Below are 18,327 nucleotides of genomic sequence, written 5' to 3'. Positions count from 1 at the left end.
ATGGAAGAGTGGCCAGAAAAAAGCCATTGCTTCAGAAAACACACTTGGAGTTTGCCCAACAGCATGTGGCAGACTCCCCAAATACATGGAAGAAGATTCTCTGGTCAAATGAGACAAAAATTGAACTTTTTGGCCATCACAGGAAATGCCATGTGTGGAACAAACCCAACACCCTGAGAACACCATTCCTACAGTGAAGCATGGTGGTGGCAGCAGCATCATGCTGTGGGGATATTTTTCATCTGCAGGGACAGGAAAGCTGGTCAAGACTGAAGGAAAGATGGATGGCACTAAATACAGGGCAATTCTGGAGGAAATCCTGTTTGAGTCGGTCAGAGGTTTGAGACTGGGATGAAAGTTCATGTTTCAGCAGGACAATGACCCTAAACCTACTGCTAAAGCTGCACTGGAGTGGTTTAAAGGGAAACATTTAAATGTCTTGGAATGGCCTAGTCAAAGCCCAGACCTCAATCTAATTGAGAATCTGTGGCATAACTTGATTGCTGTACACCAATGCAACCCATCTAACTTGAAGGAGTTGGAGCAGTTTTGCCTTGAGGAATGGGCAAAAATCCCAGTGGCTAGATGTGCTAAGCTAATAGAGACATATGCCAAGAGACTTGCAGCTGTAACTGCAGCAAAAGGCGGCTCTCCAAAGTATTGACTCCGGGGGTATAAATACCTATGCGCACTAGATTTCGGGTTCCCCCCCATCTTCTTGTCTGTGTCACAATAAAAACAATTTGCACCTTTAAAGTGGTAGGCACATTGTGCAAATCAAATGGTGCTAACCCCTAAAAAAATCCATTTTAATTCCAGCTTGTAATTTGGCAAAACAGGACAAATACCAAGGGAGATTAATACTTTTGCAAGACACTGTAAAAGCCACCAACAGGACGATGGCATAGGATTCCACAACTCACAGGACAGCTACAAGTACAGTAGTGGCAGTGGCAAAATGTAAACAAAACATATGAGAAGAGTGGTTTGTTGAATTGTGGCAGCAAGATAGCAGAGAATGCTTCTATAATCCCAGTTATGACAGCACAGGAAGAAACAGAGGAACAAATTACAGTACAAGCATGTAAATACTCTTTATCAAGTTTCTTTGCTATTATGTCAAACCATTTAATGCTTTTCAGTTGAAGAGCTCAAACGCGTGCTGCATCGCCATGGACGCATTATGGTAGTAAATTCCTTTAAGCAGATGTCTAGGATTTTCATTGTATAATTTGAAATGTATTCATTTCAGATTATACAATGAAAATCCTAGACATCAGCGATAATGACTGGCTCATTGTACATTATCAAGAAATAAACCCAGACTGAATGATGCAGGAAACCCGATGGGAAGTTGAGCGTTCTTGAAATCACCCTGAAGGGGTTTATTTAAATAATATTGGCCGGCTTTGAGTGGTATATCAGATATACGTATTCTACTCAGCTAGCATGATATTGAACAAGTCGAAGACAAGTAGCTGAATGGAATATATCTGATAGACCACGAAAAAATGCCATTACTATTATCACTACTACTACAACAACAACAACACCCTTCATATCAGTATTCTTAAAGGCTAACACTAGCCTATCCACAACTCAGTGCTGTGAGTGCTGCAGCAGGACTCGAAATTCGCGGTGGTCTGGTCGCCCGAGGCGACTTAATTTGTCATTTGGCGGGTAATTTCCGTCACTAGCCAGCCTGGCTGGCTAGTTGAAAATAAAAAAAAAAAAATTATATATATATATATATATATATATATATATATGAAGCAAAGATTCAGACACACCGTCAACTAAAGCCGCCACATATTAAGCGTGTGCCGTGTCTGTGTTAATCGATGTGTTTATCGGCAGGACGGAAACTACCGAAGAATTCCGAAGCATATCGTGTACGAGTCAGGCTGTCAGTTTTTTCACTACTGCGCATGCATATAATGCATCTCGTTGAATATCGTGGTAATCACGTGTAGTATTGGACTAGGTAGGTGGAGCATAGAAGCACGGCAGGCCAGAATGGAGTTCTCAATGAACTATTTATTGCTAACTTTTCAGGCTTTTATCACTTCCCAGCCACACATGCACACATGTTCTGGTTGGGGAGAGAGAGCTCCCTTTCTCTGCTCTCCTCTCCTTTTAAAGGGTGCGGTCACTGGGGAAGACACACAAACACAGGTTAATCCCCATCAGGTGCAAGGATTCCACCACTTACCTTCCCTGACTCCGCCCTCCATTCACAGACCGATGCTTGGCCACGCCCCCACTGCCACATCACATTATCAAATTTCAATAGATGTGGCCACATTATCGCCCATTTAAACACGTGTTTTTTTGTTGTTTACATCTACATCTGCCAAAGCTACGTTGCGATGTGGAATTTTCTGAAAGGTGTACAGAAACCGCCAGAGACGGGGACAAAGCGACCTCAGTCTGAAGAGGAGAAAAAGGCCGCCGATAAAGCGTACGAGAAGGAGAAATGACAAAGGACTTATAAGCAAACGTGGGAGCAGGGTAGGCCTTGGCTGTGATACGATTTTTATGGAATAATTTTTTTCCAAGTTGATTCCTAGTCAATATGAAGCTCCTAATGCTTTCTCTCTCATAAATGGCTAAATACAGAATGCATGTTGGACATATTTTGGGTGCTATAGTCATGATAGCAAGTATATTTGTTTTCAATACTCATACACCAAGTTGCCAAGTTTTCCAATATTATATTATTTGTTGATATTATATTATGGTGCTCTGTGTTGTTCTCATTCATGTATTTAACAACAGTATCAAAATACTTGGGTCTTAAAATACCGGTAAATGCACATTAGTCTTGAACAATGGTAACTACTCTCTTTTGTGTTATTTTTGACAGAAGTAAAATACAGACATGAACAAATTTTGGCTAGTTGATTTTCTGTTTGGCGAGTTACTTTGGAAGGTAACTAGTCCGGCTGGCTGGTGAAAAAATATATGAATTTCTAGGCCTGTGCAGTCCAGTTACCTTCCAGCCAGCATAGCAGTAGCGTTCATGAAGGCCAATGCTAGCTTACCCGTGACTCTGTGCTGTTAGTGCTGCAGTCCAGTTACCTTCCAGCCAGTGTAGCAGTAGCGTTAGTGAAGGCCAATGCTAGCTTACTCACAACTCAGTGCTGTTAAGGCTGCAATCCAGTTACTTTCCAGCCAGCATAGCAGTAGCGTTAGCGAAGGCCAATACTACTTACCTGCAACTCTGTGCTGTTAGTGCAGCAGTCCAGTTACCTTTCATCTGGTATAATGTTAGCAAAGGTCAATGCTCGCACAGTCAAGCCAAAATTATTTATTTATATATTTTCTCCCCCTGTGAAATTTACTTAATTACTTTTAAAATCAACATCGACAACTATACACGACGGAGTGACCTGGCAGCCAAAATTCTCTAAAAATCTTCCTTTTTTTTTTTTTTTTTTTTTCACGAAGCAAACCAGGCGGCCATGTTTGTTCACAAATTGTCACAGTCACTCACTAGTGTGGAAGTTTTACATCTCTGACATGTGACATTGGGTTGTCTTGACAACTTGCAATATTTAACAATATTGCACGCTCATTCTCCATTGGGTAGAGTGGCATAATACACAGAGGATAAGCAATATGCTAACAATATTGCATGCTATCAAACCAAATGAATGAAACCCACTAGAAGGGAATAGAACCTGTTTTTATTCCATGGAAACAGTCCTGTATGTATAATAATTTGCGATAATGACTGGCTCGCTGTACATTATGCCACTGATTACACAGCTACTTATGAAAGAAACCAATCGTTTGACACAATTTTGACTTCAAAATGATTTTATTGCTTCTGCTAATAACAGGTTTATCCACGTTAATCATTTTTCACAACCGATTCTGATGACCAATTTGAGCTACATACTGAAACATACAAGATTGTATGCATCAAATCAGTTTGAATTTAATCACATGCTCTATTCTAAGAGACGTATAGTATGACATGAATATAAAAAGTAAAATATAGCAGAAGGGTTGATTCAGGATCGGCAGTTTTCCTACACTCTCTTAATGTCTCTCTTCAGCAGTAGAGAGGTATGAATGTGGGTGTTGTGTTCGCCCCACCTCACGCCAGTCTTACGAGGGGGAAATCACATTCCCCAAAGCAGCGCTTGCCAAGTAGGTGTTCATGATTTCATGCAGAGAGAGAGAGAGAGAGAGAGAGAGAGAGAGTGTAAAGTAGGGATTTTCTGTGATTATGAACTGAGCCGTGATGGTCATGTGACAAAGAACAGAAGATGAAAGGAAACACCCTGGTACTACAGTGTAGCTTACTGTCGTGTAATCCTACATGGCTACGGCTTCTCACGGATCCTCCTGGTCTATCTGTTTCACCATCTCTCTCGCTCACATATGTAGGATTTACACTAGAGAAAGCTCCACCTATAGGAAATGCAGTGTATTTCCCTTCTTTAAAAAAAAAAAAAGCAGCAGTGCAGCTTAACATGAATAACTTCCAGAAAATTATACAGTGAAAAGCTTTAATATTTTCTGCAGGATAAAATGTGCAAAATACAAGCAAGAAAAAAAAAAAAATCAGTGTAAAACCCACAAATTTGTTCCTTCAAAAGTTAGGTATAAATATATAAATGCACTTGTTTTCTCTTTGGTCCAAAGTGTACTCCAAAAAAAAACCCTCTTAAAATCGACAGGAAGATTTTACGGACACCGTAACCCAGGTCTGATGTGACGTTCCTGAGCAGAGTGGAAATGTTGAAAAGTGAAAAACTGTGTACAGCATAATTTTAGCTCTTACATGTGATAGACGCCAGAATTACAGGATGTTTTGTAGATTAACAAATATATAGTGTCCTTCTCAGTGCTTCACAGACTTTAATAATGAAAGACTCTTAGGAGTTAAATGAATATTAGACACTACATTTGTCGCAAGGGAGGAGAAAAAAAAAAAAATCAGTTTATTGATTTTGATTTTCTTGGATTCTACTTTGGATGTATTTTCTCATAATTCTAGGGGAAAAAAAAATCATGTATATAAATCTCTTCATACAATATGGTTGATATTGAGCCACATTACCCTGCTAGCTGATTCTCCTCATCGGAAAGCAGGTCTGTAGTGTACAATCTGGGGTCTTTTGGAGTGGATTATAGGTTTGATTCAGGTAGAGTTACAAAATTTCTTTCCGAGAAACATGTTTTTCCTAAAAGCAAGAAAAATGCTAGGTGTAAGTTTTAGTTTACGGCATAGAAGAGGTCAAACAGAAGAGAACCTGCGATGGAATTATTTCGCTGCTGTCTAGTTGAAGTCTCGGTTGGTGAGGATCAGAGGAGCCACGAGAGTCCAGAGGTACAGCGCCAATGCCAGCCAGCTCGAGCTGATCTTCACCCACACTGCAGGCATAGTGCTCTGCATGGACTGGTAGTCACTGTTCGGCCTTTCACAGACACAAAACGAAAGAGGAATATGAGAGACAGCGAGAAGAAGAAAAATGAGAAATACAGCTTAAAAATCATACCTTGACATAACTTTGTTACAAGTTTAAATAACTTCATTTTTATTTTCATATTAAAAGTATTTTAAGCATTCATTACTTCTGTCTTCATTACTTATTTCTGTGTCTTTGTTGTACAAGTCAAACAAGATCAACTGTGAGCTACTGTTCACTTATGTATCCCCCCGCTCTCGCTTATATCGGAATGCAAGCAATCGAAGGAATAGGACACTTATGAATGTTGACTTCAACAAATAATTAACCCTGAAACAAGAGCAGTGTAGTTTGTAGTTGCTCAGAAAAATGTTACGAAAATTTCGTAAATCCATGCTACAGGTTTCATAAATCCATTTAGTCGGTAAACAGGAAGTCTACGTGCGACAGACCTGAAAACGGTATACACAGTATAGAACCCCAAGCTGAAGCTTGGTACCAAATATCAAGCAGTTGTGATTTGTAGTTGCTGAGAAAAACGTTATGAAAACTTCATAAATCAACGCTATATGTTTCGTAAAGACATTCAGTCGGAAAACAGGAAGTTGATGTACGACAGACCTGAAAACGGTACACACAGTATAGAACCCCAAGCTGAAGTTTGGTACCAAGTGTCTATGATTTGCGATTGCTGAGAAAAAGGGTGTTTCGGACGGACGGAGGTAAACCAGTATTACCCCCGGGAGCGTGGGTATAATTATGCAAAACAGTAAACCGTATGGTCAGTGTCATGAACTTAACCATCTAAATGTGGCCATTTTTTTTAAATTGTATTTTTTGTTCTAAAGGAAGTACTATTTTGGACTCGTTTAAAGAAATCATGTGAAGCCATTTTATCTACTGTTGACAGTAGGAGCGGCCATGTTGACACGATGTTATAGGCTGAACTTGGGGTTAAGGACACCTTCCCAACTTCTGGAGTAGGAATTCCAAGTGGAGGGCTCGAGAAATTTCGATTTATGCACTTAAGTCTAAAGTGGCGTGGTAATTTTTTTTTGTTGTTTTAGTGCTGAGCAGTATTTAGCTTAACCTCTCAACAAATAAGCCTTAAAAATAAGAGCCGTCCATATATAACTCGAATCGCTTGTTGTTCATCGCTTTGTAGCCGATATTTGGTTGCTAGGTTCTTGTTGTCTCGTATATTTATTTGTAACGCAGTGTTGGCATTATCCATCAGTATCCTTCGTTCCGGTTGGTAGTTGCCTCAATTGCGTTGCCTCAAAATGGAGAATAATTTAACTTGGTACCTGCCCACTTTGCTTCGCCAACAGTTATTGCTACAAGTTGCTGAATTTCATTGACATTCAATTGTTGCTGCATGTCTCCTCCTGTGTGCAGCATTCAGTGTCCAGGACTCAGAACCATAAGCAGTGTCGATTGGATTAAGTTCAGGGCTTTGACTTGGCCATTCCAAAACATGAACTTTATTCTTCTTTAACCATTCTTTGGTAGAATGACTTGTGTGCTTAGGGTCGTTGTCTTGCTGCATGACCCACCTTCTCTTGAGATTCAATTCATGGACAGATGTCCTGACATGTTCCTTCAGAATTCGCTGGTATAATTCAGAACTCATTGTTCCATCAATGATGGCAAGCCGTCCTGGCCCAGATGCAACAAAACAGACCCAAACCATGATACTACCACCACCATGTTTCACAGATGGGATAAGGTTCTTATGCTGGAATGCATTGTTTTCCTTTCTCCAAACATAACGCTTCTCATTTAAACCAAAAAGCTCGATTTTAGTTTCATCTGTCCACAAAACATTTTTCCAATAGCCTTCTGGCTTGTCCATGTGATTTTTAGCAAACTGCGGACAAGGAGCAAAGTCCTTTTTGGAGAGCAGTGGCTTTCTCCTTGCAACCATGCCATGCACACCATTGTTGTTCAGTGTTCTCCTGACGGTGGACTCATGAACATTAACATTCGCTAATGTGAGAGAGGTCTTCAGTTGCTTAGAAGTTACCCTGGGGTCCTTTGTGAACTCGCCGACTATTACACACCTTCCTCTTGGAGTGATCTTTGTTGGTTGACCACTCCTGGGGAGGGTAACAATGGCCTTGAATTTCCTCCATTTGTACACAATCTGTCTGACTGTGGATTGGTGGAGTCCAAACTCTTTAGAGATGGTTTTGTAACCTTTTCCAGCCTGATGAGCATCAACAACGCTTTTTCTGAAGTCCTCAGAAATCTCCTTTGTTCGTGCCATGATACACTTCCACAAACATGTGTTGTGAAGATCAGACTTTGATAGATCCCTGTTCTTTAAATAAAACAGGGTGCCCACTCACACCTGAGTGTCATCCCATTGATTGAAAACATCTGACTCTAATGTCCCCTTCAAATTAACTGCTAATCCTAGAGGTTCACATACTTTTGCCACTCACATATGTAATATTGAATCATTTTCCTCAATAAATAAATGACCAAGTATAATATTTTTGGCTCATTTGTTTAACTGGGTTCTCTTTATCTACTTTTAGGACTTGTGTGAAAATCTGATGATGTTTTAGGTCATATTTATGCAGAAATATAGACAATTCTAAAGGGTTTACAAACTTTCAAGCACCACTGTAGTATTTCGTGAAGCTTCCAGAGAACTGAATATAGGTCTGGGATCACTGCCTTGCTGAAAGCTTGATTTATGCCCCAGGCTTAACTTCCTGGCAGAGGCAACCAGGTTTTAGTGTAAAATAACCTACTAAAATGCAAAATGGCATTTCTGGATATCACGGATTCACCACTGTGACCTCCAGTACATACGGAGGCTATTCCAAACTTGTAGTTAGTGTTGATTTAAAAAAATAAATAAATAAATAAATGTTGTGGACTCTTGTTCTAGTTTCCATTATGCTTAGACCTACAAGCAGCATTGCATGATATGCTCTGAGACACAGAATTAACTACATCCCTGGGGTCATCTTTGCCTCCTTGACTGTTACTGTGCAGCAAAGTGGTAATATGTTTATGGGTCCAAATCGGGACAGAGTTCCAGCTGTCTCGGTTGTGCTCATGTATGTTGTAGTGTTGATGCAAAATCTGGTGTTTATGTACATTCGCTCACAAAGGGGTTTCTTCTGTTTAACTATGCTGCAGAGGCCTCAAAAGTAGCTGGTCGGCAGCAGCAAATCGCCGTCTGTAGTAGGATTTGCCGCCGTCCGTTTTTCACCGAGTAACAACAAAAAAATTTTTGTTTACATATCTGTACAAAACTGAGCAGGGTACGATGTGAAACTAAGTTTTATTCAACTAAATAATGGCCAGATATTAACACGGCCGTAGGAAATGGAGGCAGCCATTATGCTGCCGCGTGCTGTAACCAAGATGTAATCTGATTGGCCGAGGAGGTGTTGATGTTTTGTGTGCTGTGATTGAACCGTGCTACCGCATGGCTAGAAATGGTGACTGAGAAGCGTAGCGGCACGTTAGATGCCTGGTTTTCACAAAGGCCTCGAACCACATGGGCAAGTCTGTAATTTTAGCCATCGCCATGATTACTGAGTGAAATACGTCTGTGTATGGGTCCATGTATAAATGCTGGTCAGCTAAATATTAAATTATAAATATTGATCGGTATCCCATTATTGTATACAGCCTGGTTTGGGTCAAACCCACCCACTTGGCGAGTTTGGCGCATTGACATCGCTTACATTTTGACTTGCGATGGAACGCAATGTATTTCTTGTAGGGGAGTCACATATTGAGACTTGACATCCGTCATGCAGTTAATGTTAACAGTAATCGTTAAAATTATAATATATATATATATATATATATATATATATATATATATATATATATATACACACACACACACATATATATATACACACACATTATATATATATATACACACACACACACACACACACGAGTTTATATGCATTTGTTTTTGTACAGTTGGTGTTGAAAGAAGTCACTCGTTGTCAGATGAATATAGATTCACTTATTAGAATTTATATAGTGCAATGCCAAATGAAAATACTGTGATAAATCTTTTTTTTTTTAAATCTAAAAAATCTTTTGAACTCTGAACCTCCTTAATATAAAAGAGGATATCATATGCTTTTAGATATAATTTTTTTTCCTTTTTTTTATAAACAAAAACACACAGTCTGAAATTGCTCACTTGTTCACTACTCCCTACATAAGGAATTACTATATAGAGGACTATATAATGAGCTCATTGGTAAAATTGGGGGGGGCTTTCGGACACGACTCCGTCGTGCTGGTATTTACGTCATTTTTGGCATCCATTCTTCTCGCGAGATGGTGTAGCGCTAGGGGTTGGGTGTAGGGATGGCGAAAACTAAAAAAAATCTTGACCGACCACCGAGCCTCATTAGCTGGTTAAAGTCGGTTAACCTACGAGTTTAAAATTCTAGAATTGGAATTATTACAGGGATGTAAACGGTGTGCCTTTTGGCAGATGCCGCCCTCTCCACGGCTGAATCGCGCAGATCCGACCTTCCTTTCCCAAGGGGGGGGCGTTGGAGCATCCGACCACAACTTCATCAAAGCAAATTCTGCATATAAGCAAATGCCGCCACAGTCCACGAAACACAGGAAGTACAAGCACGAGAAGAAAACAGCAAATCAGAAAGCCGCGCATGCCCGCGCCGAAGCCGCGCAAAATTTAATGTGCGCAGCTTCTGCGCAAACGCGCGCAGCCCCCCGATCCACTGCCTTCCTCCCACACCCCCCCACACCTCATGGACTGCAACGGCACCTGCCTATTTAGTAATTTTAATACAGAATCCACCTTGAAATTACATTCAGACACTTCAACGTCCCCCCCCGAGAAAAAAACGGATCTGCGCGATTCAAAAAAAAAAAAAAAGTCGGCATCTGCGCCTTTAGTTTGTGTGGAGAGATATGATATAACATGAATTGTTGGCTACAGACGGAAACATACTTTCAGAATGCACTGGCCAAGGCAGGACTAAACTCGATGTGCCTTCTAATAATAATTAAAAAAAAACAATAGTAATTTGTAAGCTAAAAAGCCTGTGTCTACACTTTCGCAGAGTGGCAGTGGGAGGGCGGGACATGACTGAATGGGTGTTTCTGATTTGTCAGCTGTCGTCCTTACACCGCATGGCATGCCCCAAGCATTTACAACATGGAATTCCAAGTCCTCTGCTCCAAAATCGGCAGCTTCAAAACGATTGATTTTTTTTTTTAACCGACAACCAAAAAAAAAAATTAACCGGTTGACGTTGATTCGGTCAACCACCGGTCAAACGGTCATCGGTTAACATCCCTAGTTGGGTGTGCATCTCCTAAAGTGGCTGTGGAATCCCACATTATGTCATTACTGTTGCACAATTAAAACGTGCAAGATCAGTCGGCTGGTGGGTTTTCAAAATAATAAACGCCTGCATGTATTTTTGTGAGAAACCCATATCATACTGAGCACATTTCCCACGTTAAATCAATGCAAAGTACCTGCATCTTTCAGTTTTTTTTTTAAATCAAGCCTGAATACTAGGGTGCATCAGTTGCCCTCACTTTCATAAAATCTGATGCATTTTTGTTTGGGTGTTCCTTTTCACCAATAAAGACATCCTGTAAAATTTTTTGACCATATTCAAAAGTCTAATGGTGGCACCATGAGGTTTATTTTTTGCCAAAAAACGCTTATTTTATGTTTTCGCATAAGGTTTGAATCACAATGTTGGACTCCGTTTATTGATTTCTTGTGACCCAGAGATCATGTTAAGAATCTTTGCAAGGGATTGAGAAGCATTAATGTGATTCATAATACATTTGTATTGTTTAAAAGTAGTTGAACAATGATTCAATGAACAGCTAAAACTCAAACTGTGCTTGATGATATATTTAGAATATGTACTAAAAATGTGTATCTAAGATATTTGGTATACTCTATAAGGTGCCATAATGTTTCATGAAAAGTGATCGAAATTTTGTCATAAAAAAAGTCATAAAATAGCAGCTTTTTCCATAACTTTGAGCTCCTGGTGCCACCATTAAACTTTTGAATTTTGTCAAAATATTTCACCCAGTGTGTTTTCTTACCAAAAGGAACATAAAAACAAAAATGCATCATGATCGGAGGAACTTTTCATTTTTAGGGGGCAACTGATGCACCCTACTGAATACTTTCTTCTTTGCCGCTGCCTTTCATTAAATCAAATTTGAGACTTTTAATTTGATTTCTTTCAGCGCGACTGCAATGCATGATGGAATACATTGCTTGGTTAGTGACCATCGGTCGTACACTACTTTTTGTGATGCATTGTGGGATACTTTGAGTGCACTATATAGGGTGCAAATAATCCTCACTAAGGTTTCGGACAGCGCTATAGTGGGGATGCCATTTTGTATAGTGAGTAGGGAGGCGATTTCAGGACACAGGGTTAGTTTGGACCTAATTTGAATTGATTAGAAGTGAAGAAAGTTGTGCAAAAGGCAACAGAGCGGTTCCTTTCAAAGAAAAGAAGGATAAAGGGGAAGATCGAACATGTAAAACACCTGAATCAGGTTCAGTACCTGATCTCACTACAGACGCTGTTATAGAAGCTTTAGGATTCGATCGATACTCCGATTGTTCAGAAATTGAATAATGAATCAAAAAGAAATTTGACTGTACAAAACATTTTTGATGTTTCGAAAATCAAGTTACTATAACTGTTACTTGATTTTCTAAATATCAAAGTTTTGTATGGTCAAATTTCTTTTTGATTCATTACTATATAGCAGTTCTACGAAATTATTAGTATTGATTCCCATCACTTCAGACTCAATTTTGCTGTTTACAATAAAATTGGAAATCCCTCCCCAAACGCCTTGAAACTGTCTCAGATAAACCCAGCTTTCCATTTTTCTTCGCCTGTGGTTCACGGTGAAGGGCTTCAGCCTTTTTAATCGTACCCTACTATTCTCTGCCTCGTACCCTTTTATTCCCCTAAACTTTGAGGCCACTGATACTGTATGTTGCTTTACTGAATAAGAGTACCTACTCGAGGGCAAAACATTTCTTATTGTCCATAAAATACATCAGAATGTTTATTTATTTTAAAATACTTCGCGAAACACTTCGACATCTTTAACCCAGCCCTCAGACTCTGGACTTGATACTCACTGATACCAGTTGGTGAGAGTCATCATGATGTAAAGAGAAGCCAGGATGAGGCAGAAGTGGAAGAAAGAGTAACTGTAGGTCACTTTATCCTCTTCATCATCCACAGCACGTCTCACTCCGTCCTCCTCCACTTCTGCCACCTTGTCCAGCGCCAACTCCTGCCTGTCCTCCGTCTGCATCAACTTATTCACCTGAGAGTTATTGGACGATCGGATGCTGCGAGAAACGTGTTGAAGGGTAAATTAACACGTGAATTTCACGTTAAAGCTAGACGGCCATTCGATTTCATAAAATCGGTGAAATTTAGTTCTCTTTGAAATTTGGTCATTGTGATTGATGTTTATTTCTATAATACTGAAAATATATATATCAGGCCATTCTGTAGCTGGGAAGTTATTTATTTTGAGGGGATTCCTGAGCAAATCACGTGCATGAAATCGCTCTCTTTGTGCAGTCAAGCAGGCAGAGGAAGTCCAGTTTTCATTGACCGTGCACTGACCTGGTTACGTCATTCTGCTGTGAGACAAGGAGCTAATCACAATAACATTCGCATTGCAAGTTCAGTACTCAAGCTGTGACAGAAAATATGACCGAGCCAATACATCAAATGCTGGTTAGTCTGTTTCTCCCTATCGTAAATATTGTAATTAGTGAAGAACATGCTGCAATTAGCCCAAATATCTATGTTTTTGAGGCGAACTCGAGCCTGGTCACTCCTCTTGTTGAAGTCTGTTTTTCATTAAGCCTATTCTGGCCAATATTCGTTAGTCATAATGAAAATTATGTACTGATTTCAAAATGTAAATATTATTCCTGTGCATTAAATAGTTTACATAGAAGGTCCTTTTTTTTTTTTTTTAAATATATCATTGCGATAGTGAAGACTGCTGAGCGAAGAACCACCACCCTTTGGTCACATGAACGCTCAAGCACAGTGAAATTCATCCTCTGCATTTAACCCATCTGAAGCAGTGAACACACAAGTGAGCAATGAGCACACACACATATACCCAGAGCAGTGGGCAGCTATGCTACAGCGCCCAGGGAACATTTGGGGGTTCAATGCGTTACTCAAGGGCACTTCAGCCATGATCCAGGGGGAAGAGTAAGCAGGGCTCGAAATTCGCGGTGGTCAGGTCGTCCGAGGCGACTTAATTTGTCATTTGGCGGGTAATTCCTGTCACTAGCCAGTCTGGCTGGCTAGTTGAAAATAAAAAATATACACGACCGTTCAAAAGTTTGGGGTCACCCAGACAATTTTGTGTTTTCCATGAAAAGTCACACTTTTATTTACCACCATAAGTCGTAAAATGAATAGAAAATATAGTCGAGACATTTTTCTGGCCATTTTGAGCATTTAATCGACCCCACAAATGTGATGCTCCAGAAACTCAATCTGCTCAAAGGAAGGTCAGTTTTATAGCTTCTCTAAAGAGCTAAACTGTTTTCAGCTGTGCTAACATGATTGTACAAGGGTTTTCTAATCATCCATTAGCCTTCTGAGGCAATGAGCAAACACATCGTTCCATTAGAACACTGGAGTGATAGTTGCTGGAAATGGGCCTCTATACACCTATGGAGATATTGCACCAAAAACCAGACATTTGCAGCTAGAATAGTCATTTACCACATTAGCAATGTATAGAGTGGATTTCTGATTAGTTTAAAGTGAGCTTCATTGAAAAGAACAGTGCTTTTCTTTCAAAAATAAGGACATTTCAAAGTGACCCCAAACTTTTGAACGGTAGTGTATATGAGGCGAAGATTCAGACTAGGGCTGTGCGATATATCAAATATACTCGAAACATCTCTGAAAATTCTGTGAGAGATACATATAATTATTATATCAGAACTATTGAGTATTTTATGGTCATCTGCTGACTTGCGTTTGTTTCATGTTTGTTTAAAACCTTTTCCGGTGGTTTTCTCCCTGTCCCTCAGGCAGTAACGTGAGAGGCTGCCTAAGGGTGTAAAAAAAAAAAAAAAAAAAAAAAAAAAACAATAACGTCACACACTCGCCAACCAATCCCGGGCGACATCTAGGTGCAGAAAGGAACTTACGGGAAGATTTCCTAGTTTCGGTTTACAGCGCTGACTCAGTTCGTGCAATCGCTGGTGTTGCATAGGCTACTGTGTAAGCTCTGTCAATTTCAGCGACAAATTAAAAATGGAAGCGGACGAATTGGTTCCTAAAAGAACTAGTAAGGGGTCAGTCATCTGGCATTTTTTGGATATCGCGAGGAGGACGTGGAACAGCAAATGCCAGTTTGTAAAGTGTGCACAAAAAACAGTATCAAAATACTTGGGTCTTGAAATAAACGCACATTAGTCATGAACAATGGTAACTACTCTCTTTGGTGTTATTTTTGACAGAAGTAAAATTCATACATGAACAAATTTTGGCGAGTTGATTTTCTGTTTGGCGAGTTACTCTGGAAGGTAACTAGTCCGGCTGGCTGGTGAAAATACGTATGAATTTCAAGCCCTGGTAAGTGCTGTTCATTCACTCAACTCCCCTCACATTTTTCCTGCCGGTCCTGAGAATCGAACCAGTGGCCCTTTGGACCCAAGGCTGCTTCTCTAACCTTCAGGTCATTGCTGCCCCCTAATGTGTGTGTAGTAAATGTGTGTAATTAGACTACACACCTATATCACACAACTTCTGGTGAATAACCTCTGGATTCGGCATCATACTGTGCAGTTTTTCATTGAGCAAGACCGTACATGGTTCTTTTTCACTGTAGCAGCGGGGGCGTGGTCAAGTCCCGGTTTGTGAATGGAGCGCGAGCCCGGTGCTGTGTGCGTGTGCATTGAGGATCTCTTCCCCTGGCTGAAATCACGTTGGTGCAGTGGTACACAGTTTATTTTGAAACTGCTAAAAAGCGCGTTTTGTATTCAGTGACAGTTTAAAAAAAACAAAACAAAACCAACAACAACGTGACATTGATCCCACCTGCCTGTTACATTCATCTTTTCGATTTCTGTTTTTGCCAAACATAGTGATCAGAAGTAATAGTTTTGAGAATACGAACCCTTCTCCATCTTTGCAATGCCACTAACAGACTTTCCTAAACTCGACTTTAGTACAACCTCGTGAATTTCCTGTATAACCCACCCGTTTCAGACATGAGCCCGAGGAGAAAGTAAAAAAAAAAAAAAAATCTCTAAAGTTTGATTGAAGGAGTGATAGGATAGAGATACATCTCTGATCGCCGATATTTATTAATTTGGTCATGCGTTTCCTTTCCTTTGCAATACAGGGTCTTTTCTTTTCACTTTCCGTTACTGTAGTCTGTCTTCCATGTTTCAAGCGCACACTCGCGTGCTCCATTGTTCTCTGTGCTGCCTCTCAGGTTGTAAATTTGTATCCCTCAGTGCATTGCGAATGGGGAAACCCCACCACATCATGCATGACGTAGTATCTTGGTTTAGGTCATGGTGAGGCAAGGGGGGGGGGGGGGGGGGGGGGGGGGGGAATGCAGAGAATTTAGGGCCATGGGGCTTTAAATTCATTAATTGCTCTTTCAGGGAAAAAAACTAATAAAATTTGAAGTCTGTGATTTGAATTCAGTAGCTTTCGGTCCACTAAAAAAAAAATAATAATAACAATAATAATAATAATAATAATAATAATAATATTATTATTAAGTGGGTGTCGGGGAAAATTCGTTTTGTGGCCTAAATTCAAAAGGCAGTCTACCTTTAAGTGAAAACATCCTAACCATGCTGATTCCTTTAATCCGCTGCTTCAAAAAAAAAAAATCCTTCCAGTTTCAAACTTCTAATGACTAAGTTTTAAAAAGTGTGTTATGGTGGTCACAGATTCCCCATGTGCTTATGTCGGGTTTAGTTTTTGTTTTAGTCCTGTCCCTGTTCTGTTACTCAATGCACTGGTTTGTGTCTCTCACAGCACTTGCCAAAAGTTTTATCATGCAGATGATCACCTTTAAGTCCAGGCCGAATAGACTGGTACCAAAATTCAAAAAAGTGCTTATTTAAGGAGTTAAAGGCATTTTTGAGACAAAGTCGGCAGTCTTATTTTGTCAATTTGGGTGTGCCGAATTCAAATCTGCAATATGCCGAGCTCTATCTGACCTCTGTTGACCTCTAGAGGTCATTGAACTTTGGGCCTGTAAACGTCTCAGCTGAACCCAGTTTCTCAGCTTTCTAAGGAATGAAATGTACTAAAATGATTAATGAAGTTAGCAAATGGCCTTGTTTGTTAAATGTTTGGGTGCTGAATTCATTTTTCATTTGTAAAACGACATATGACCTCTGATAACCTCAAGGTCATTAAACTTGGCCTATAGGCCTATGCATTTAACGGCATTTTTAAACTGACTTTACTCCCCCAAAAAGAATATGAACAGACAAAAAACAAATAGAAAGGAACAAATACAACATTAAATGCCAGTCCATGTACATGTGACTTACTTTTCACAATGAGAATGCCTAGGCGATCACCTTACATAACATTGCATTACATTTAGCGGTTATTGTTTATACAAAGCTACTGAAAAAAGGACAGATTCAGCAGCATACAAAATGTGGGGGCATACAGGGTATACAGGTTAATCAGGGTTAGTATATATGAGAGTTTTTTTCTTTGTTGTTTGTTTTTTGTAAAGGCTTTACCCCGTTTAAAACAAAACAAAAAACAAACAACAAACAAAGAAAAAAAACTCATATATACTAACCCTGATTAACCTGTATACCCTGTATGCCCCCACATTTTGTATGCTGCTGAATCTGTCCTTTTTTCAGTAGCTTTGTATAAACAATAACCGCTAAATGTAATGCAATGTTATGTAAGGTGATCGCCTAGGCACTCTCATTGTGAAAAGTAAGTCACATGTACATGGACTGGCATTTAATGTTGTATTTGTTCCTTTCTGTTTGTTTTTTGTCTGTTCATATTCTTTTTGGGGGAGTAAAGTCAGTTTAAAAATGCCGTTAAATGCATAGGCCTATAGGCCAAGTTTAATGACCTTGAGGTTATCAGAGGTCATATGTCGTTTTACAAATGAAAAATGAATTCAGCACCCAAACATTTAACAAACAAGGCCATTTGCTAACTTCATTAATCATTTTAGTACATTTCATTCCTTAGAAAGCTGAGAAACTGGGTTCAGCTGAGACGTTTACAGGCCCAAAGTTCAATGACCTCTAGAGGTCAACAGAGGTCAGATAGAGCTCGGCATATTGCAGATTTGAATTCGGCACACCCAAATTGACAAAATAAGACTGTTTGCCGACTTTGTCTCAAAAATGCCTTTGGGTGTCACAATTCTGGATTTTGGTACCAGTCTATAAGCTTTCTAGTCATATTTCTTTATATGTCCTGGTTTTGATCGTCACCTGTTTACCTCCGATACGGATTATAGTTTGCCCTGTTTCAACTCTGTCTAACCAGTGTTCCGACCCGGTAATGAAACTTATTACGAGTCCTGGATTGCGCATAAGGACGCCGAAATTTACGTCCTGCATCATTCACTTACGAACAAAGAAACAGCGGTACAAATTAATCTAGGACGAACAAAAAACAGGCGCACACAATAGGAAAACAAACCAATAAATGGGACAGGGAGAAGGCAGGACTAGAGCAAAAACAAGCACATTGTGCTTCGTCACCATGGGAACCATGATACAGATCTAATAATCATATTTTTGTCAGTACGATGTTTTGATACCTGTTACTAACAAAAGGTATACTGTAATTACAACAGAGTCGTAAAACAT

General features: G+C 39.7%; 1 protein-coding gene across 1 annotated transcript in view; it reads right to left on the bottom strand.

Moving 5' to 3' along the window:
- Window positions 1-3,804: 3,804 nt before the first annotated feature.
- serinc2 (serine incorporator 2) overlaps window positions 3,805-18,327 on the bottom strand; it is a 67,504-nt gene continuing 52,981 nt past the window's right edge. The window contains exons 9-10 of the mRNA XM_060904798.1: window positions 12,589-12,804; window positions 3,805-5,432 (exon numbers count right to left, since the gene is read on the bottom strand). Of these exons, the coding sequence (XP_060760781.1) occupies window positions 5,294-5,432; window positions 12,589-12,804 (355 nt within the window). The 3' untranslated portion in view covers window positions 3,805-5,293. The remainder of the gene's footprint in view (window positions 5,433-12,588; window positions 12,805-18,327) is intronic.

Source organism: Neoarius graeffei, chromosome 22, assembly GCF_027579695.1.
Source record: "Neoarius graeffei isolate fNeoGra1 chromosome 22, fNeoGra1.pri, whole genome shotgun sequence".
NCBI classification, from domain to species: domain Eukaryota; kingdom Metazoa; phylum Chordata; class Actinopteri; order Siluriformes; family Ariidae; genus Neoarius; species Neoarius graeffei.
This window is presented reverse-complemented; position numbering and strand designations above follow the sequence as displayed.